The 23,814-nt window shown below is 40.1% G+C and overlaps 1 protein-coding gene across 4 annotated transcripts in view; it reads right to left on the reverse strand.

Moving 5' to 3' along the window:
• The window catches only part of LOC113032772 (RNA-binding motif, single-stranded-interacting protein 3-like), a 166,977-nt gene that overhangs the window by 106,802 nt on the left and 36,361 nt on the right, over positions 1-23,814 (reverse strand). Inside the window, exon 1 of one of the 4 annotated variants that reach the window (XM_026185862.2) lies at positions 15,993-16,201. The exons of the other annotated variants lie outside the window; for them this stretch is intronic. Coding sequence (XP_026041647.1) covers positions 15,993-16,067 — 75 coding nt within the window. The 5' untranslated portion in view covers positions 16,068-16,201. Of the gene's footprint in view, positions 1-15,992; positions 16,202-23,814 lie in introns of those variants that run through there. 4 annotated transcript variants of the gene reach the window in all.

Consider the following 23,814-nt stretch of genomic DNA (forward strand, 5'->3'; position numbering starts at 1 on the left):
TGGGACCTTCACGCAGAAAGCAACTGCTCAGCCAGAATGCTGTTGGAACAATATTTTGTTTCATTTAAAATGAGGCGCATTCTGTTTGAGGAAAGAAAAAAAATCTAAGCATAATAACATCATTCTATCTTTAAACTGAATCAAAATGTCAGGACACCTGTTCACTAGCTAAATCCCAAAAGAGAGTGCCAAGCAGAAGGACAACTTCAGCACTCAGGTTATTCTACCAAAAGAAATGTCCAGGAATGATAATGTGCTATTGGACAAGTCAAAGACCTTATTCCAACTTATGTGTTGTGGAAGACCCTAAAATTCATAGCAGGACACCTACCAACTGTATCACTGCAGTATGCTCCTAAGGTCTTAACTTAACCCACCCATCCTTATAAGCAGGTCTGTTCCTTAGTATGCAGTCAGTCACTGTGCCGTGTAAAAAGAAATATCCATGACTGGAATACAGTGACTTTTTGAAAATAATCTTTTGGATGAACTTACTGCAGTGCAAGAGGATTGGTAGCAGTTTCACCTCTGTATGCTTCGTATTTAATCCACTTTGCCTAAGTGCATGAATTCATCAGTGTGATTTTTTATTATTTTTTAATAATAGGAAGCACTCTAAACTATCTTTAAAAAGAAAAACATTCTGCTTGTTAAATCTTTCAGACTGAAAATAATATCAGCAGCTTACAACTGTATTATCTTCTTATTCTGTACCAAGAAGAGACTAATCTGGAATTATTGTATGCCTTGCATGCAGGTGGGTCCCCCACTGTACTGCCTGAGTGTCCCACACATCATTGATTTCTTCTTGAGAGAGACAGAGAGGACTCTGAGACCTCCACTGAGAGGATAATTCTAGGGTTGGTATTGGTAAGAGTGCTACAGTTAGTATTATCTGCAGTGCACTGAAAGCTCCTCCTGATATACGCAGAGTCTCCACTGCATCTAATCTAGGGGCTGACACTTTCTCTGTGTGTCTCTGTGTGTAACTGAGGAGTGTGAGATTTTACATTAAACTACTTGCTATCAGTCTCATTTAATCCTGTGTGCACACATAGGCCTTTGATTTTAATCATAATGGTAGTTGGGGGTCTGATGGCTATAATTTTACAAAATTGTTGCAAGGACTAAATAAGTAATATTTATGTGCTATTAATGTTGCTGTGGGGGAAAAAAACTTGAATAAAAACCATAAAAACGGTTCCTAAACTAAAATAGTAATTGTTTCTATATGCAGTGTCCTGTATAAAGACGTAGTTTTGCCTCAGATTTACAATCCACATTCATTGTTTGTACACAAACAATGAATGTGTGACTCAAGTGCAGACTGTAATCTTTAATTCAAGAGGTTTCACAAAATTTTTGTTGGACTGTTTAGGAATTAAAGTCATTTTTATACACAGTTCTCCTTTCAAAGGCTCAAAATGAAAATAAAATAAATGTAAAGATTTTAATACTTGGATGAAACTCCTTTGCAGCCGGTGTCTGCCTGAAGCCTGCAATCCATGGACACCAATAAATGCTGCTTTTGATCCCAAGCTTCACTTTACTGCAGCCACTTTCAGTTTCTGCTTGTTTGTTGTCTTTTTGCATTCAGTTTTGTTTTTAAAACATCCTTTACTGAATTGAGATCAGGCGAATGACTAGGCCATAGAAGAATCTCTCATTTCTTTGCCTTGCTTCACAGTGTACTGTAAATGACCCACTGTCCAGTCAGTTTTGTGGCATTAGGCTAAATCTGAGGAGAGAGTATAGCCTTAAAGATTTATCCTGCTATTTCTATTAGCAATCACATCTTTAATAAACACTAGTGACTGGCAGGCATTATACCCATACCCATGTTACATCCACGATGTTTAGCAGATAATGTGGCATTGCTTTGAATCGTAAGCAGTTTCAAGTTAATCTTTGTTTCATCTTTCCACAGACTTTTTCTGTACTTTGCAGGCGTTTTAGATGTTTTGTGGCCAAATCTAGTGTTCTTGAGTATATTCAGTGTTTTGTAACTTTTTGTACATACTTTCCGTTTCCATTCAGAAAGCCGTCTCGACTTTGACGGTGATGCACCTGCCTCCTCCCATTTCTCTGTGATAGGTTTGTTTGGGTTTAGAGATTCTCTCACTTTCACTGCCATCTCTATGGGTCTCATATTTAACATAACAGTGAGAGCTATAAAAATACAAACTCACTACTTTGACTCAACTTCAGATATTGTGTCTGCTTCATTTCACATGAAACAGCAAGGGAGCGAGCCTCACCTTGCTGTAGAACTGTTTGTCAGTCAATTGTCCAATTAATTTTGAACCTCTGGAAATGTGGGACTGAAGAAAAATGGCTGTAATTCTTAAGCAGTTTGTACGAAAAAAAAAATAAAAAATTTGAAACCCACTGAAGTAACGCTAAAAGTCTGCACTCTGATCATATATTGATTTACATGTTGCTGTGGTAATGTGCAAACGCAAAAGTACAAAATGGCAAAACTACAGAAATTGTTTGTCCCAATCATTATGGTGGGCACTATACCAGGACAATGAATCTTCTCTTGATGTCAATAAGTCAATAATGTTACAGCACTTATTAATTAAAATGAATACACACCATAAAGTTCAATATTAGCATTGATTTGGAAATTTGGTAAAGTTCTGTGAAATTCAGCATCGGGAGACTGAGTCAGTCCTAAGTCACAGGTCAGTTCAAAGTCAGCATGAGTCCAACAACAATGTCAAGCTCTGATAAGAGAATTCTCCTAATGATGTTCAGCAGTATGTACTGCATTGCCAAACATCCTAAATGCACAAAGTACATTTTAATGAATGTCAAAATGGGCTCCATAGAATTAGACGCATGTTCATACTAACCCTGTAAAAGCACCCATCAACCATGCACTTTCTACTTAGCCAGACAAATTGATTGTGCATATATAAAGATGAAAATGTACAGTACATGAAGATACTGCCTCTCAGGCTCTTAATTATTTATGCAGGAAGTTAAATCAATGAAAAATGCAGATTGCTCTTGTACCACATGTAGCAGACAAATGTCCCTGTCTCCTCCAATGGTTCAGCACAAATGACAGCATGCTTGTGTGGAATTCACAAATTTTTCCCCCCTTTTTCTTGCCTCTGACAGTTCACTGTTTACTTACTGTGAACAGAAGCAATAACTACATTTGTATAAACCCTTATTTAGCAGCATCTTCAATTTACGCTCAGGTTGCTGCTGCCAAATGTGACAAACCATAGACAGGTACTCATTCAAGTGTTTTGTTAGCATGTATTTGTTAATGTCTCAATAGCTGAAACTGCACTGCACAAATAACACCTATAAGCAACCCTTACATCTTGCCTGAACAGCTGCAGAATGTAACAGAAATGTTAAAAAGAAAGTCAGTAAAAGGCAGAAGACTTCCAAAAAAAAAAAAAAAAGCGTTTTGAAGCGGCTAGGTTGTCTGTTCAAGTTAAAATAACCTCACCTCAAGCATTTGAAACCACTTTAAAAGTTATTTTTAACCCTCAGACATCACTCTCCCACTCTCAGAGAGACAGTTCTGCAAGCCTTACTCAAAGAACTATTATGGTTGGATACTCTTTAAGGGCTGCCTGGATAGGGGTGCTTGAATATGTAGTATTTTGGCCTCAGTACTGGCAGGAACTGAAAGGTTGTAAGTACTTTTAAAGAAATAAACAGCTGCATTAGCTGTAATCTACCTCCCATCTTCACCGAGATAAAGAATCTGGTATACACTGTGGCTGACACTGTAAAACCTCCATACCTCATCTTCACAATGCCACTTCTCTGTGGTAACAAACAATGTACAGCAAAGAGTATTGCTAGATGCCAGAACAATGATTAGTGTTCTCAGTGCTGTTCTAGCGGCTCTGGTGGCTTGGCTAATCTGCTGCTTTATTGTACAGCAGCACCGATATCAGCACCAGAGCAAGTGCGTCCAACAGTCGCACGCACAAACCCGATTCCAACATTGTCACACAAGAACGCGTCTCTCAGGCGCGTATGCACGCGCTCAGAGTGCGCTGAAAGGCCAGGCAGTACAACACGCCTCAGTAGTGTGTGCCAGCCTAATCTAGTCAGGCCTTTTATCCCATCTCCTCCCTCCACTTCCACTTAAATCAACACTTCACTGAGAGCTACAAAGCTAGTTTGCATCCTCGACACATCCACTACGCATGTGCACGTGCACACAGGCGCACACTTGACTTCTCCTCCTTCATCGTTAGTCTGTTTATCTTTCACTTTGGCACACTCGCCTCATCTCTCTGTGTCTCAGGCACAAGCAGGAAAACACATCACACAAAGGCACACTCCTGTGCATGCGCATGCTCACACACTCTTCAAGTCACACACCAAAACATACTTACAGCAGACTCTAGCACAACTTTGAAAAAGGCTGGTAGTCTCCGAGGAGATGCTGCAGTGTGAATGAATAAAAGCTGAATGTAGCCTAACAATCTGTGCTCAGCCGAGTGAGCTGGCCATTGCCCAGGCAGTAAGTTGGTACCCCTGTAAACAAAAGGATGACTATATGCTGACTGCTAGTATAACGTTTCCAAAAGCCTACTGGATTGGGGGCTTTAGCCGTGTTCTTCATATCCATGCCTGCTATTTGTAAATGTCAAATTCATTTTTCATAAACCTCAACCCAGCTTTCCAGCAGGCAACACAACTTGGCGATTTGCTCTTTTTATCTTTAGAAAATGACTGGCATATAGGCAACACAGAATTTCTAACACACAAATTCTGTGAAATACAAACTTCCAAGTGTCATTAGTAGGCATTCACTTGGACTAACTCTGCAATCAGCATCAGCCTATATTTGGACTGCATTCACATGTATACCACTCCTCCCCCCACACAGACAGCTCTGATAAAAGCACAAGAGGTCCAAAAAGTAATTTGACTGGGGTCCAACTAAAGAAGTGTTTTCACAGGATAATCCCTGACTAGGAGTGTGGCTATAGGGGTTCAGTACATGGTTTTATGTGTGAAAGTGTACCAGAACTGTAGATAGAGGGTGTCTCTATTTGTACTTGTGCAATTGTGTGTGTGTACATGGGGGTGGGGGTATTTGGGGCAAGCTGAGGAGGGAGAATTTTATTCAGGATTTCATTAACAGGGAATAGGAGATGTTTGTTCTGGCCAGCCACCTCTGGCTCAGGGACAAGAGTGTGTCTGTAACCCAGCTAAACTGTCTGCAAGGGCAAACACTGTGGCAGTTTTATGGAGTTAAACTCGGTTTCTTTAAAAATTCCTCTCAAACAAAGAAAGAAAATGTACAGAGGTTGAGCACCAGACTTTGTTCCCACTTGGAGACGATCCATTTTTCTTCTGGATACAAAAAAACCAATGTTTTTGCAAGCAATCTAAAAGTGACCAGGACTGAAATGGTATCAGTGGGAAGCAGCCATTATGAAGAGACTGACTGCACATTGAAAGCACACTTTAATGCAGTGAAAAGTGAAACTTTCATTCCATATGCACATTACTTTCCAGCATACACAAACGAAAGTTTCAAACAGAAATACACACTCAAAATCCCATCAGTCTGCAGTTATTTGGCCCAGAAAAGACTTGTGAGAAATCTCTAAATACTGAGGTCTTATGTTGTGGGGTATAACCTTAATGTGTGTTTTAAAGTTTACCATAGGTGTTAGCAAAGAAAATTTGTGGGATATACTGAGCTCTAGGATTTTCCACCCCCCAACCTGTGCACATCTTAAGCTGGATTTCTAGTTAATGCACAGTTTTTGCAGGGGTCTCACTCCTGGCACCTATTTAGTTGGTTTTGACTCACCACAACTCTGGAGGGATTTATCGTACATGATTGGACAGCATCGCCAGTCAGTCATACTCCAGTAACCTCTACGCAACACTGGAAAGCTTTGAGCTTTTTGAAATATGAGAGATATGAGACAAGCAGGTAAAGTGGGTGGGGAGAAGATTTTCAGTACAAATTGACATCAAGGTCATAGTTCTACAACTTACGGTTTTAATTATTAGCTATTCATGCCCAGAAGTCAAGAGGTTCTTCCATGATATTGTATGCAGATTTTTCGCATTCTTCCTCTTTTTTTTTTTTTTTTTTTAAACAAAGTACAACAGCTATGACTACTCTAGCACAACTGCTGATTTCGTGTATTCAAGAGAAGGAAAGGGAAATACCACTGCTACATCTTTAACAAAATGCAATGACTCATAACTATGTATGGAATTTTACAGGGGGAAATTTTCCTCTGAACAGCCAGCACTATCCTGAAACCGCATGAGATAGAAAGAGATGAGGGGCAATGTGGGGGAGGGGGGGGGGGGGGGGGGGAGAGAGACAAAAAAGGGAGATGTAAAGAAGGAAGTGCCAAAGAACACCACATGGGGAAAATCCCTTAGGCCCATCTTTCAATTATCTATCTGGTCCCTAGTGTAGAGATCACACATCCGCCAATGCACAAACCTACCCTGCTGCATTTCCATCGGGGAGCACACACAGTAAATGGAAAACATGATTAAGAAAACCAAACCCCGATATTGATTATAAGATTATATGCACACCATACATGCAAATAATGTCTGTTTGTTATAGAGTTATATTCTTAACTACAGTCCTGACCAAAAATGCACTTTTTCATACAAAGTATTTTAATGAAATCTGATTGTGTTTATCAACAAAAACAGCACAATGATAACAACTGAATGTTTTGCTTCATAGATTCAATGTGTATTTCGTAGTATATTTTGTGGTTCTACTGGCAAACAAGAAGTGGCAACTAAAAACTATTTTCTTAGCCGAAAATACAAATAATTAGAGGAAAAGTTTTACATGTGCAGCGATATATAGAGAGAGCTCAAGATGAGCAACGCAGACTGGAGTTCTGCACAAATCTGAAAGTTTATCATAAAAAAAAACAAACAAACATTGTTGGTCATTACATTTATTATATTTATGAGTCCAACAAGTTTGGCCAGTTTTCCAAAAATGCATTTATCTCACACACAGTTGTTAAGTTGAAGGCTTCTGCCAACTTACATAAAATCCTAGATATATAATCAGTTGTACTGAGAATCACAGGACGCTTCTAGATCAGAAGCCAGACTGATTAAACAATATCACAAGGGAGTGCTCTTGTACTGAATGTACAGCTGTGATTTGATCATAGGCAGGAGGATGTAGGTTGAATGCCAAAGAGAACCACAACTGTGCTGTAAGTTTCATAATATTTTGTGAAATACAAAAAAATGATCATGTGAATGATTTTCTTGCTTTGACATGAAAACAGGAAGAATAACCAATTTCAGATAGCTAGAAAAATCTTTTAATGTGTTATTTGTCAGATGTTCCTGCATGCAACTTTTAAGGATACTGAATATGTTGCAGTGTTTTAAGCTTTTCCCATTCATCTTATGCCAAGGCATACAAATGATCTTGAATTAGCAAAGTAGCAGCACCCTAATATGTTAGTTGTGGCTAAAGTACTAGGTACCATGTCCTCCCTCCGACAGCACCTCTGAAGCATTAGATCCCCATATAAATTTTGTTGAGGTTGCAGATCTCCCTCTTCTTTTCCAGATGAAGCAATGAAGCCACAACACTGTACTTTACTTGGTCTTCAAAATAAAAGTTAATATTTCTACTTCTGAGACTAAGCCAAGTTAGTTTGCAGTTCAAAGTCATGCTGTTATTGCTCTCCTCCAATTTGTGCAGGTTGGCTGAAGGTTTACACCAAAGTGTCCAGGATTCTTTCATAACTCACTTTTTTTTCCCCATTAGCAGTTTTTAAGGTCTTAAACTTTTCACCTCAGAAATGATGGTGATCATATTTCCACCAAATGTACTTTAGGGGCACTGATGTAATGCCTCTTGACCAGTCAACTAAATGCTCTACAAGAATCTTTAAAACACAACACATGGTATTATTTTAGCTCTGACTGAAACACTTGGCATTTGACTGACCACTGCAAAAACTGAAATTCTTTCTATGAAAAACAAAATTATGTTAACCAAAGTATTTAAAAGTTTTCCTTTTTACACATCATATTTCTTAGCCTTCCATCTGTTCACAAACCGTTAAGGATTATTAACATTCTGTATTTACAGTAGGTTTCTAGGTCACAAGCCATAAAATGCAAATCTGGAGCTGTCCCACTGTAATTTGTGAAGACCTGAACAGTATCTACCATCTCTACAAACTAGATCAGGCTCATGGCCAGGGGCCATAGTCTGTACACTGAATCACACACACACACACACTTAAAATAGCTAACAGCTAGAGGTTGTGCTCTGTGTCTCTCCCTTTTCACCTCACCAATAAAGTCTTTGTCAGGCACTTAGCGGTGTTCTAAAAGGAAGCAAAGTGACGGCCAGAGCTGTTCGTCTCAAAGAGTTGTAATATCAGTGCGAGTCTTGGACATTTCTTAAGCCCTCAGTGTTTTAGTTTCTGCTTCCTGCAAGTAAATTTAACTCGGAACATATTTTTCCCCAAAAAAAAAAAAAAAAAAAAAAAAAAAATCTGTGGACTGGAATTATGTTTGATGCCAGACAATATTATTATTCTATCAGGAAGTGTTGGGGACTGTTGGAGCCTTCAGTAATTTCCGTTGTGTAACCGTTAGAGGTAGAGGGCTCTGACAGGAGCTTTTAAGAGGCAGAGAATCCATTAGACAAGGGTCGCTACAAAGTGGCCAACTATTAAAAATGCAGCAGCACCATTATTCCCTGACTGAGCCTGCAACTCCTGTCTCCTTCACAGCGTCGCTCTTTATTTCCCTTTGGATCGTTATCTCTTCTTCTTCTTTTGAATTCTTTTTGCTACAGCCATCTGTTCTCTTTTTGATATGTCTCCTTCACATCCCTTTTTTGCCTCTATCCTGCCTTCTCCTTCCCTCCTGCACATATTTTTCTATTACAAAACTGGCAGGGGTGAGCTTCTCTCACCCCTCTGTGCATGAGCTGACCCACTGAAGCTTTTTCATTCCTATTTAACATAGTAAGGCAATGGTCAGCAACCACTACTGTACTGGGACAAGAATAGAACAGCCCACAGAGAATAATAAATGGACATATATGGGTGGTTAGGAGAGTCCCTTTTAAGCAGTAAAAACTACCCAGGCCCAGCAAACTGAACAGATGGTAGGAGAGAGGAAAGGGGAGAGAGAGAGCCCAGAACACAGTGGGATAGGGGCTGGAAAAGCGAGAGAGAGGGAAAAAAAAAAAAAAAAGGAGGGAGAGTAGAAGGCGGCAACATAAGGCCATTCTCTCTTCTCTTCATTGGCATGCGATGCTATGGAGATCAGAGTTGAAATCTAAACAGAATAGCTGGGTCTTTAAACAACATGCACATAATAATACTGCCGGTTGTAAAACTACAACTGATGCAGGCAGGCAGATGTGTGAGAAGAAACAGGGCATGAGCAGAATGCATGCAAGGCTATAAAGCTTATACCCTCTGTTTACTTTGCACACTAAACACACACTTTTCAGCGTCTCTGTGTGTGTGAGATGTGTGCTGCATAATTTATGGCGGCTGTTTCTGCTAAGACGAAGTACTTTATATTTGACAAGAGGAGGAACAGAAGCTCGGGAGGAGACGAGGAAAGAAGGGGGAAGGTTATGTGAAATGGATGATGGGTGAATGAGTTAATCAAATTTTTAATGTTCTCTTTGTGTTTACACAATGCAGGGTGTTTTAATGACAGCGAGCTAAGCCGAAAAGAGGTCAGGCATGTTTTGTGTGCTCCGTTTCCCTCCTTCCTTTATGAGGTTTACTCATCACAACAAAGCCAACTACTGACCACATTTATCTAACACATAATGGGGAGTAATTGAATGTGAAAAGCTCATTTTTGAAGGGACAAAATATTCTATTTAGATGTCCAGGCATGTCCGCATGTGTCATTACTTTGATATCAACTAAATGCTGTTTCTCATTATCCTAATTAAAGCTCCTTGTGTGCCGCTGAGCATATTAGCACACTGATCTGCAGCAAACTAATGATTAGTTGGTTGATAATATGACTTTTTTTTCCTGTTAGCCTCTCTTATCTCCCTCTTAGTGATTATCATCAAAGATTCACATCCTCAGTCAATCATCACCACAAGCTGCAAAGATTAAAATAAAAAAAATAAAAAAAAATGAATAGCTGCTATAGTTAGAGAGGCATGATGGATAAAGATCAAAGTTCACTAGCAAATTCATGCATACGGAGACAAAAATCATTTGCGTAGTCAAACAGCTATACACGAAAAAGATGAGCAAAATGAAAACATTGGGGAGCTGAGAAAGACTCGAAAGTTTCTGCATTTTAACTGAAGACAAGCAAGAGTGCTGGCTTATATTTGGAAGTGTGCAGGTAAAAAGTTAGGTCCATAAATTGTTGGAATGCACAATTATTTTGTGGTTTTGCTTCTGCACACCACCAAAGACTCACAATTAACTGAACAATGAATGACAATCAGTTTCGTGGGCAGAAGAAGCCTGCCATTTAACAATTATCATAGATAGCTGGCTAATGCATTCGATCTTAAGGACTGGAGACTAAAAGAGAAAAAAAAAAAAACTAAAATCTAAATTTACTTGCAACACGAGAAGCGAATGATGGGAAGACTGATATGGACAAGGACAGAAACAATGATATGCTTTGGATGATGAACTGTCAAAGACTGTGGAGACAGTGTTATGGGGCATTGACATGTATAGCTGCCAGTTGAACCAGGCCACTAACTGTATACTGGTAACTGATAATAGCAAACGGGGCTGCACTCTCGTGTTCAGCCAAATATTGCAAAAATAATAGAACACTGTAAATATAAAAGGACTGGTTGTTATATAGCGCTTTCCTACTCTACTGCATACAAGCCTCAGTCACCCATTCATGCAAGCACTTTTTTCTATGCCTAAGTGTTTTCTATCCAATAATTAGACTCTGATGAAGGCATCAGGATGAACTTGTTCAGTCTTGCCTAAGGATACCAGACATTAAACCACCAACCTGCCGAATAATAGACGACCTTCTCTACCTCCTGAGCCAGATCGAGCAGTACAAATAATGACCCAAAGCATTCTGCAAAAGCAACCCAAGAGTTTCTCAAGGTAAAGGAAATGGGATATTGTTCAATGGCCAAGTCAGTCGCCTGATCTCAACCCAACAGGGCATGCTTTTCTACTATTAAATCCAAAACTGAAGGGAAAAAGACAAGCAGCAACTGCAGGTGGATGCATTAAAAGGCCTTGCAGCATATTAAGGGAGGAAACAGACAATTTGGTGATGTCTGTGGGTTCTAGACTTCAGGCAGTCATTGTCTGGAAAGGATTTTCATCCAAGTATTAGAAAGAATCTTACTTTTAAAATGATATTAGTTTGTTGAGTTTCTTTTGAGCCTCTAAAATTGGGGCCTGTGTGTAAAAATGGGTGTAATTCCTCAAAGGTTGATGTAAACTATTTGAATTAAAGCTGAAAGCCTGCACTTCATCTTGATTGATTTAAGAAATCCTTGCCTTTCTCCATCAGGTTATAGAGCTAATTTAATATTGTTACACTGTAACAGATTAAAAGGTATGTAACACGAAGTTAAGAAAATCTGCCTTGTCAAAACTAAAAGTCGTGTGTCATGAATGCCATGTTTCCTCTTCTCAAACAGGAGAGATGTCAGTTTGTTGTTTTTGCTAAATTTGCAGTGACACCACCACAACCTCAGGAAAACACACAGGAAATTACAGCAATAATAACAAGCTAAAATACTTTGCACATTTTGTTAGGGATTTTTGCAGTCTTCATTTCTTAAAAAAAAAAAAAAAATCCTTTCATTAAATAATTGTAACTATTAAGCAATACAACAAGCATAGAAAATAAAGCAAATGAAACCAGCTCACAAGCGCAATCAGAAAAATCCAAAACATTGCTCATATTCAAGAATGGCAGATTTGAGCTTTAGTCCATCCAGCAGCAGACACACACACACACACACACACACACACACACACACACACACACAGGTTAAATTTTAACAAATCACAGAATCTAACAGTGCAGCTGCACTTGTGCATTAACCCTCACCCTGATCCCCTCACACCCTCTTACAGCCATGATTAAGGGCCACTGGGCTCACGCAAGAGGCCATGCTATCACTCCCCACACCCTGCTAATGTACACCAACTGTACCTATAGCCCATTATGGAAGCAGAGCAAGAGTAAATTTCCGTTTAACAGCCGCGCATTTACACGCACTCCGTCATCTGCCCCGTTGTTAGTTTAAGCCAGCCATTTCATAACTGCCTCTATGTGAAGGTGGTGCATGTGTGTTAATGACAGTGAGGAAGTGTGTAGGTTTAAAGACTAGTACTGAAGGGCAGCAAAGGCAAACTTCATGTGTACACACACACACACACACACACACACACACACACGCAATTGATTTTCAGAAAGGGAGAAGCTCCTCTTGCTGGAATCAAGATTAATAAGAGGCCCATCAGATCAGTTAGCAAAAGTAGGAGGGAAAAAAAAAAAAAAAAAAGAGGGGAAGAAACGGAAAAAGATATCTGTAAATTAGGAGAAAGTAACGAAGAGAGCACACAATACATACTACACATACTACCAGTTTAGTCTCTCTGCACACAAAGGAAAGAAGCCAGAAAAATACCTGCACGGCTACATTTCCACCCAACAATCCTCTACCCCTGCCCGATATAAGTCAGAGTAGAAGAGCCGATCCAACACAAGGCTTTTGTCAAGGTCCATATAGACTCATAACTAAGCCTGAACTTCTATGGAGAGTTAGACGTGCGGGCACGCACACTCTAAGGAGACTGTTCTTCTGGGACATGGGGGGCTTTAATGACAGCAAGCTGCACTGAAAAGGGGTCAGGCACGGGGGGGGGGGACGACTCATTGTTCAGAGGCCACACACGCGCGCGCGCACACACACACACACACACAGAGTCACTTTACCTCACACAGGATAACACGCCCACACTTATCCACACAAAAGTGAGCAAATAAATTCAGTTCACGCTCATACATGAATTGACAAAGTTGCAGGCTCATGTACAGTCACGGATACTGGTTTTATTTGTCTATGAATGCATACGTGAACACACACCCTTTCAGCTGTGCTTGCAGTGCGAGTGTACTCTGGGGTAGGAAGGATCCAATTTGATATGACCTTGAGAGCAGAGAGAGGTCTGGTGGAAGAGAGGGATGGAGTGTGAGGAATGAAGTGATGGTTTCAGTCAGATGCCTGTTGCAAATACTTGTGAGAAATGAGATGACCTTGAACTGACTGAGATAAATAATAGAACAAGCCACAGCAGTGTGACACAGTGACATCTGTACACGTAAAACGGGCATGCATCAAGTGTTGAAGTTAATCTAACCTACGTGTTCATGCAGCATAGTACGGTGTAATAAAGCAACAAATCACAGTCAGTTTTATTTTGATGGCTCCAGATTTACAGATATGCTAGATATCGGCACAGAATTTAAAAAGTAATCTTTTAAGTTCAACGTGAATTTTCTTCAATCATAACAACAAGCGTAAATGCACAGCATTTAAACACAAAATGAACACTGTCAAAAACTCATTCTGACAAAAAAAAAAAAAAAAAAAGGTTTGTTAAGATGATAAATTCAATAATTTGTTCCCCCCCATCCGGTTTAAGAAAAAAAATAAACAAGAGTGCCAAGAGACAATTACCATCTATAGCCTTTAAGTTTCTTCCATTAAAAGGAAAATTAAAAACAACATGTTTCATATTCTCTACTAGCAGACGTGAATTTTCTGGTGCAAATTAGCAAACAGAAAGGCGCGCTTATCATTGAAGACGTTTATTACAAGCAAATCACAGATGTGCATTAACAAACAGTTCTCAGCTTCTGTTTGTTCGTCTTGAGCACGCTCTTAAAAACATCAGACAGATCCCAGATGTGAATGTGTGCAGCACTGAGATCAGCAGATAAGTGGGTAATGTCGACACGCTGCAAATACAATCTGCATGTGTCATCTGTAAACGCATCCCTTAATTAAATAGGAAAAAAATCTTAGACTTCATATGGTGAAGCCAAATAGCTGCTAAAACTGGAAGTATTGAAGCCTTGGACTACAATACCTTTTAGTCATTGTGAGATGACCCTTTTCTTAGAGTTCATGTGCCCAACATGTGAACATGAACAAAATCTACCCATCCCTGCATTAGTATACTGATCAACCAGATAATTCAAAGTTGATACTTTGGCTAGTTAAGACATGTTTTGGTTGATCAGTTTCAGTTATACAGAGCCTCAAAAAGTTTAATTGTTTAGTGGACTCCACCAGCTTTGAGCTGTATAGTAATTGTCCACAACTTGTTGCAGTGAGGCATGCAATATAAAAGTTAACGAGCAGTGAAAAAAGTCTTCCATGTGGAACCATTTCAATTTACAAAATGAAAGCAGACCAACACGCACTTGTGATCTTTGAGACGCAAGAGAAACACTAGAAAATTTTTAAAGTCTCTATTCTTTGTGGTCAATATTTTGTGCTCAAATGGACACTTGCACTTTTGCTTTTTATTTTGTTAGTAAGAGAGTCATTTGGGTATTTTAAGGTAAATCCTCTATAACCTGCATCAAGACTTCTCTAGATGCTTACTGAGAATGAGCGCAGGAAAGCGGTAATTGGGAGGGTAATTCGACCAACAGCGTCTGGAACTCCACATAAACGTGTTGCTGTTGGCCTGCAATCGCACCGTGCAGTTTTTGCTTGGCTCACAGTTCAACATATTTTTAACAGCCGAGCAATAATTTTCTTACCTGTTCTTCCCACACTCTGTCCACCAGTAACATGATCTCTCTATTCTCATAGCATTCTACTCCCACACTTTTTCATTGCCTCTCTCACCATCGCTCTTGCCCACTGACATGTACATATTTACTAAATATTGCAGCAAACCTGCCAACTCCTCATATTTACTATCATGACAAAAGAAAGAAAAAAAAAAAAAAGACAGTCGCACACACACACACACACACACACACACACACACACACACACACACACGAATCAGAGCAGACAGAGGGAATGGCGGGTGATATGATGCAGAAGCTATCGATCAGGCCCTTCGTAACCCATTTTCTGCCTTCTCGGTGGTAGAAGAACCAGTACATGTCAGTGCGTGCATGTGTGAAATGAATTTATCAAGATGCTCTGTGTATGCATTCTATGCGAGCGCGAGAATACTGGGATCAAACTGACAAAGCGGAGGGAAAAAATAAATAAACTGAGCTTGTTTTTCTGCATTCTAGGTAATCCGAGAAGTAAATCAGGTTCCATCAATCATTTCTACAACATATCATAATGGGTGAGTTGCATGGACTAGGGACTGCCAGAGAAGGGAGGGGTACAGGGTGGAGTTCTCAGGGTGGTGGGGGTTGGGGGACAAAGTAGGGGGGAATATAAGGATTGAGGGAAGGATGGGCCTCCTGCCCTGAACTTGAACTTGGAGCTGGTGGGGTCAGAGAAGGGAGGAGAGGGTCAAGCACTCAGCGCAGCTGGAAAAGGAAAAAAAATCCAGTTGAGTGACATCAATATCTCCCAGCTTAAAGGCAGATGGGGGAACAAGGGACAGAGTGCTATTTAGCACGCTCTGTTCCAAGACAATCCCAGCATATATACACTGATGCTCGTTTTACCGTCATTCAGTGTTTGCTGGTTTTGTAAAACACAGGCAAGAATGATCGCCTGAGATATGCCACAATCACTCTTTGGATCCTGATGCACAGACTTAGGAACGTGACCCAACAAAGGTGTGTGTGTGTGTGGGGGGGGGCAACAACTTCGACACTCTGGACTGATTCACACTGGTTAGGAAAGATTTAAAGAGATACAAGATATGGAAGGCGAAACTTTAACAGGGGAGTTGAAGAGTGCAATTTTGCAACAGTTTTAAGACGACGTGCTGATCTACATTTGCAACACAGAAACGCAATAAGTCAAACCTTGCTGACCATCTTACCTTGGTCTGGAGATAGTGGGGGTAGTAGTAGGTGTAGTGGGGGTACATTGGCTGCTGTTCCAAACGTTTTCCCATGTAGCTGGAATCCAGTTGAAGGTCCTGGAGGCTGATCACTTCCGAGGGGATGGCCTGAATTCTTTAAATGACTGCTTCCAAGAGTGGGGGATGAAGAGAGAACGCTCTCCTCTCACTGGTGAAGGTGATACACGCGCAGAAGGAGGAATGGATAGAAGAACAGATAGTGCTTGAGATTTTAGTCCGTCTACTTGTCTGAGAGCTCAAAGGGAATCTCACAGAACCATTCCTTGCGTGGGTCTGGAAAGAGATTCCGGAGTGGCAGCAGAAAGAGGTTTGGGGAGAAGGTGGTGTGGAGTGAGGAAAGGAAGATATGAAAGGATAGCAGAAATACGGGAAACAATAGAGGGAATTGAAAAGCCTGACTGAGAGGGGGGGGGAAAGCAGAGGGAAGAAGAAGAGGATGATAAGGAGGAGGAGGGATGAACGGCTGGGTTTCGGTTGCCGGTTCCCTGCACACTCCGCTCTAAAAATTTGACTCACTCTTCTTCTGTGCTGCCCTGAACATGCCCCTTAATTTGCTTTCCAGTGTCTTTCTCTTGTCTCTCTCCAGCTCTCTCTCTCTCTTCCTGTGTATCCGTTTCCCTGTCTCGTTCTTCCTCCCCCTCTTGTGTACCAGACGAGACCCTGATCCCTCTGGGAGCTCGGCTGTATCCTGGAGAACACACGCTGTCCTCTTCTCTATCCTTAAAAGACAGGGAAATCAGCGATGAACTCACACATGGATGTGGAGCTGGGGAGAAAAGAGGAGGAGGAGGAAGAGGAGGCGGAGGCGGAGGAGGAGAGAGGGTGGTCTAGAGCTGAAGCTGTGACTGCCTTTTTTTTTCCTCACTCCCTCCCTCTTTTGTTAAGCTCCGGGGATAGATAGGTAGATACTGCTGAAGCCCGGCGTGGAGGATGAGCAAAAAGAAAAAGCCGTGGTGAAAACTCCTCTAGCTGAGGAAGAAGCAGATGGCGTTATCCAGACGTGCACTCACACAGAGGAAAATCCCTTCTGATCCACAAGGTGCCCCCTCCAACTCTCTTCTCTTCCCCTCTCTTTCTTCTCAAGCTCACTCCCTGACGGCTTGCTTCCCACTGCGCCTGGCAGCCGTCACTGTGTGTGTGTGGTGGAAGTGGTGGCGGCAACAGCGGTGGTGGAGGTGGTGGTGTGTGCGTGCGGTATGTGTGTGACTGTGCATGTAACTGAGAGGGGAGTGTGTTTGTGTGGCTGTTGGCGTCTGCTCCACTGTGCGTGCTGAGGCATAGAGGGGCTCGGCTCAGCGCAGCTATGCTCCTCCCTCGCTCTCTCTCTTCCTCTCGCTGTCTGGCTCTCTCGCCCTCTGTGTTTATGATGGAACTATAGAACAGTGGGAGTGGCTGGTCCTGCCCTCTTCCAAGCCCTTGTGAGTGTGTTTGTGCTAAATAGAATATGAGAAAAAGAAAGACCGATAAGGGCTGCTCAGCTTGAAAGGTGGAGGTGGGTGGCGGTGTGAGCTGGAGTGAAGAGTGCAACGAGGATACATAAAGAATATTTGGAAAACAGAGGACCCCCTGCTGGCACCCTACAGGTGCAGCAACAATTGAGCAGCAAAATGGTCATTTTTCACTACATGTACGTGATTAATTAATGCCATCCTGGTTTAAACAGACTGTTGAGATTATCTAATATAACCAGCAGAGATAAATTAATACATAAAAGCTTATAAGCTTAAAACAGTCCCTTCCAAACTGCACAGGATGCCTTGCTGCACACAGCAATGCTACTTTCACACATGTCAGCAAAAGGGCCCGACATGGAGGGTGTATGTAGTTCAGTGGTTGTATGGCACAGTGACCCACTGACACAGTGCTGCCTGTTATGTGATGTAACCAGGTTTAAGTAGTGCTCTTACATAAGCAAAGTGAGCCATGCATGAAAAGGCTGCTCTGCCCTCTGACTACAGCTCTCTGTGAGAAAGAAAGATACAAGGGTTGGCAGACAATGCACTGCAGTGGAAAGAGGGGGCACAAGAACAGAAAGCATACATGAAAACTCTTAGATAAGAGCTTCATTTCTTGTGGGCAATTAAACTACTTTACAGCCTGTGATGCAAAAACACATTAATATTGTGGGCTCCTCTAAGAGCCATTTGTCACTATGCCTACATGTACATTAATTTTTTCATACCACTCTCCACAGGTTTGAGTGAGTCGTGCAAGTTATAAGCAAGTCGAGCTAATCTGGTGAGTAGAGAAGTCATTGCTCTGGTCAGTTAACTCAAATAACATTTGGCCGGTCTACCTTAGTTTACACTCACTGTAGTCATAAAAAGTCACATTTTCAGCAAAAACCAAACTGTAACAACTATACTGAGTTTTGCTCTGAAATTCTAATATAACTTTATTCTTTGAACATCTTTTGAAGATGAAACCGTTTTCCTACATAACAGCTTCTGACCATATAAGGTTTTCATAATAGCAGCAATACTGGTCAGGACAAACCAGTTAAGCAAAACTGGATAACCAAAATTATATTTTTCACCTTAAAAATATACTGTAGCATCTCCCTCTCTGGTTTAAAGGGAAACTTCACGTACTTTACTAAAACTGACTGTTGAACTATTCCCATTGTCACAGAGTATTTTTTGGCAGTAGTGGTAAAGACAGCAACACTTGTCTCTACTACTACTACTAACATAATGTTTGAGAAACATGGCTCTCGACCAAAGACTATGAAAGTGAAATGGTCCTTGAAATTACTAAATATTATTGACCAAACCAATCCCTGTTTCGTTGTTTTCCCCATAGTTCACAAAAGTGGAAAACCCAAGAGGAGAAAATGATGTTTATGCTCCTGCTTTTCTTCACCTTAAGGATACCCGTGGCCTTAGATACTCAATATTTACAAGTTGAATGGGTGGTAGAGCCTTCAGATTCCAGGCCTCTCTTCTGTGGAACCAGCTTCCAGTTTGGATTTGGAAGACAGACACCATCTCTACTTTTAAGAATCTTGAGGTAACTGGTTGATATGTGGTGCTGTAAGTCACCCTGAAACAAACTGTTGTGTTGGGCTGTTTAACGTCAAAATTGTGAAGACACGTGCATTCATGCAGTTTTCCCCTGCAACAGACTGGTGATAGAGTGGCTAAAGGCTGGTGCACCATGCTTCTTGCCTAAATAAGGACATGCTACAAAAAGAAATGGACAAACAAGGACTGTTTTTTCTACACCTAACATTCAGACACACTCATTGTTCGTATGCATCAGGAGTAATTGAGTTCAGCATCTTGCGCTAGGATACTTCGACATGCAGAGTAAAGATGCCAAGAATCTACCCACTGCCCTTAGCAGCAGACCTGCAACATTTATGTACAGACATCTTCAGGGGATGAACATAAACACTGCTCCATATATAAGAGATGGGTAAAAAATTCTATACCACTGATAACGATGATCTTTACAGCCTTTTGTGGACCAAGCACACTCAGGTCAGAGTTTATGCACTTCTGAACCCAGAGAACTTTATAATTCTGACTTTTGGATGAACTATTCTCTTGTGTCCCGTGTCCAAAATGCAGGAATTAGAGACCACTGTAGTGTTAGAACTCAGTTTATTGTCCTCTTTTAGCTCTTACTACAGAGAAGGTACAAAATATGAGTTCTTACTGACATAGGCGTAGTGTAATTGGTACAGATTTAATTGTAGGGTGACTGGTTGAACACACTGATGCAGCTCCAGCAGCCACTGCCAACATATTACCCATGTTAACAAAAGCTCTTAACACAGTCCTTAAAAATGGAAGAAAAACACAACAAATTTAATGTCCAAGGTTTGTGGAGTGTGTATACAATAAATGAAATGAAGGGCAACTTTGACCCAGTATGAAATATTCTAAATCTTCACTACCAATTCCACGTAACTCCCCTATAGTCATCCACCACACAGGGAAGCAACATAGAAAGAAAACAGAGGGTGAAACTGGATAACGAGGAAATAAAAGAAGAGGTTATGCTGCATCACCAACTGCTGGCCAGCTATAACATCCAATTTCTCTCAGCAACGCAAAAACAAACATTAAAAAGGTTTGTTGTTTCCAGGGAATTTCCCCAGTGGGTATTTACCACCAGGTAGTCCTCAGAACCGCTTGGTCAAATAAAGCTCTTATTAGGATCTAACTGGGTTTTCAAGAGTTAATTGAGGAAAATCTTACCGGTCTTACCTTAGCACTGATGTGTGAATGCAGGTCTGAGTCAAAGTGTGCAACACAGTTCTAACCTTTCATCGTGCCCGTAGGCAAGCCTGAATTCAGCACTGTAAATCCCTTTCATCTGCCTTGTTAACCATTTGACAAATTGAGCTTGTTTACTCTGCTTCTGAAACAAATGTGTCATCAGGAGTGCATACATTTATTTCAATACAATAAGAGTGTTAGGTAATCAAAATAACTTGATCTTTACAATTGTGTTTTTGTGCAAATGTAGGTGATGTTTAAGAATTGTTTTTGCATGGTTTAGTCTTCAAATTTGCTTATATACTGTCAACCACTTAGTTTTAGACTATATTTCTTCTAAAGAACCTGTGATTATTCATTACAGTAAATTATTACTAACCATAAAATCAAATTCTTTTCAACCCAAAGTAATCCTGGAAGGTAGTAAGTCATCAGATAAATGGCTGCTCATCTTACAGTGTGTATGATGTACTTGAAATGGGAGACAAGTGACTCAGATTGAAGTCATTAGCCGACAAGCAATTAAGCACAAGTACAAACCATCAAGATTTCTCTTTTGCATGAAGAAAACAGGTTCCTGCTTTGACACACACTCTTCAATTAAAAAGAAAAAAAGTTAAGTTAAAATATGATGCCACATATTTTTATAACCATACAAGCTGCTCTATGAGGCTTAGAAACAATATTCCTCTGAGCTGAAGGCTAACATTGACATCCCTCTACTGTTACAGCATGCTAGCACCTGTTAATGTTAGGCTCAAAAGGTCATATTTACTATAGTTGCTTTAAACTTTAACAGTGCTGGACTTTGCTACATTACATGTGTAACATTAACCATGGCAACCATTCTGGCAAGCAGGACATCAAATTATCCAAGCTAAAGCAGCATCACCAACTCTCACACTCATTTTTTCCTCACACTCAAAGGAAGAGGCCTCAAAGTCTTTTTTAATGTGCGAATGGCAACTTTCATATTTTAATAACACCACTTGTCCATAAACAACAAGGCATCTGAGACAGTTTAAACACTTAAACTTTCCGAAGGATAATAAAGAAGCTCTAGATGATTCATGCAATCCAGGTTTAACAAAATGTTAATGAGGCTTGAAGGGTAGTTTATTGCTGTGTGCGTAGGAGTCTCTAGACATGATCCATTTAAACATCCCCAAATCGAGAGACTTTCATAGATTTCTGCTCTAAAATCAACTGTCAGGAGCAAACAGTTACTCCTGAACACTTTTCTATACCAGACAGGTGAGTCTGTAGTATAAATAAAAAAAATAAAATAAAAAAAAAAGCATTTGCATTAATGATCATCATAATGTGCCTGATCTGTTTTAGTGTAATCATAAAAAAAGAAAATTGCAACAGATATTCAACAATTTCACAAGTTTAGGAAACTAAACTGGCTCAACAGTTTTATTAAAAGGAAAGCTGATTTGAGCAGATAATTTTGGGTAGTTTTCACAGAATTCTATTCCATCATGTCCAATCTTGAATCATTTCAAATGATCAAATCACTATTTTTATTATGTTGGGGAAATAAAACAAGCGATTTGTGAGAAACTGCCAGCAGCAGAAATTATGTAAGTATACCTTTAAAGAGCATCCATTCCCTGTCAGACTCTCACACACAGTGTTTGATCGAGTAAGGTTGCACATTCATTCAACACCATGTGCAGAATGCCAAAAAACAATGCATACAAGGAGCCAAGGGATGTGTATGTGTGTAATATCAGTAGCATACCAACCGAATGTTTCATGAATTCTTAAGATTCTGCTGACACTGAAGTTTACGAAAGAGAGGGAATTGATTCCTCCACAACTTCATAGTTCTATTATGAGCAGCACAATCTTTACATCTCACTCCATACGCTGCCAGAATAAAGCTTCCTAATTACCTTATCCAGTGACAGGACAGCCTTAATTACTATAGTAAGTTCACGCCAGTTAATTGTCTTAATTTTAATATCAAACAGACTTATAAGCACAATCTAATTCTCAGCCAGTTTCTACAGACTGAATGTGTCCCTGCTGCATCTGCATTTCTTAACAAAAAGGACATTGTTCTAAGGATTTTTCCAAGTCCAATGTTTAACAAATAACAGACATCAAAGCAGTTTGTAAATGGAGCAGGAAAGGCCATGCTGTGTCTCAGGGATGCGTTTCTCTCATCACTGACCACCAGATGTATAACAAACACTGAGCCACAAAAGAGAGTGAGGGAAAAAAAAAGAAGAAAAAACAAGAGTCAAATCCTTACATGTTAGTTCAGATACAGCTGGAAAAATACAAGAGGTCATATGATGATGATAGTCCTCTACAGAAGCTGCACTGGTAGGATTCAGGAAAAACACTTGCCAGGATATCACCACACACGCGCACACACACAGTGGTATTCGCACACAGCAGATTTACAGTGGTAAATGGACTATTACATCCAATTGCCACACACAGCATGAGGAAATTTGTCTCATTGTGAGTCTCCTGAGATACAAACATGGGGACTACACAGAATGCAGAATAAACGGTTTCCTCAATCCAGGAACTCAAAGGGGAAGAAATTAGACCTAAAGAAATGATATCATTGGCATTGTGTGTTTACATCTACGCCACATTCTCTCAACTGTTTTTTGCACATTGTCAGTACTGCTGAAGATTTTAAAGAAAGTGAATTGGCAACTGTAACTGTAACTTCTGTCGGTGCTGTGCTTTTGGAAACCGAATTTCCCAGAGGAACCCACCCGAGGGATTAATAAAGTTCTATCTTATCTTAAACACAGGTAAGGCTGGTGGTTTAATAACCTGCTCTTCCTCCCCCCTGATACCTCAGATTGCTCCTGCTGTGTGATGATGTAGGACACAAAGACTGATTCAAGCCTCTAATGTAGCAGCTAGGAAAGACCAAAAGTTACACATCTCACCTGCAATTCAAAACTTCCCTGCTGATTTATTGCATTGATTTAATTTGCCACTCATCTATTTCAACTGGGTCTCCTTTATGTACTAATTAATTTGTTGTTGTTTTTTAAATACAATTGTAAATAATGTGAATATACAAATAAAATGTCTTGAAGTTAATATCCAAGTCTTGAAATTTAGTGAATCTTTACACCTTCCCACATTCTCAAAGACTTCTTTAATAGCAGAGGTAAGTAAAGCCACACGCTGCCTCAAAGTATTGATAAGAAGTAAGATTAAGTGCTAAACTCAGTCAATGGGCTACCAGAGTATATTGTAAGTATTGTAAGTATTACTGTAAGTTGGAATGACAGTTTAGCAGTCAATACCAATACCAGTATAATTACACAATTTTTCACACCCAATTTGATACATATTATTCCATGTACCTAAACATAAAATCCTCGATTAAAAAAAAACAAAAAAAAATAATTTAAAAAAATAATAATAATTTAATTGTTTTTTTTTATTATTTTTATTTTATTATTTTTTTTTTTTTTTAAATGAATGGCATGGTTATAGCACACCATTTAAATGCTAAGATTCTGCTCACAGGACAAGTTATTTACATCAAATTATCTTAAACATTTATA

Source organism: Astatotilapia calliptera, chromosome 11 (genome assembly GCF_964374335.1).
Source record: "Astatotilapia calliptera chromosome 11, fAstCal68.1, whole genome shotgun sequence".
Lineage (NCBI taxonomy): Eukaryota > Metazoa > Chordata > Actinopteri > Cichliformes > Cichlidae > Astatotilapia > Astatotilapia calliptera.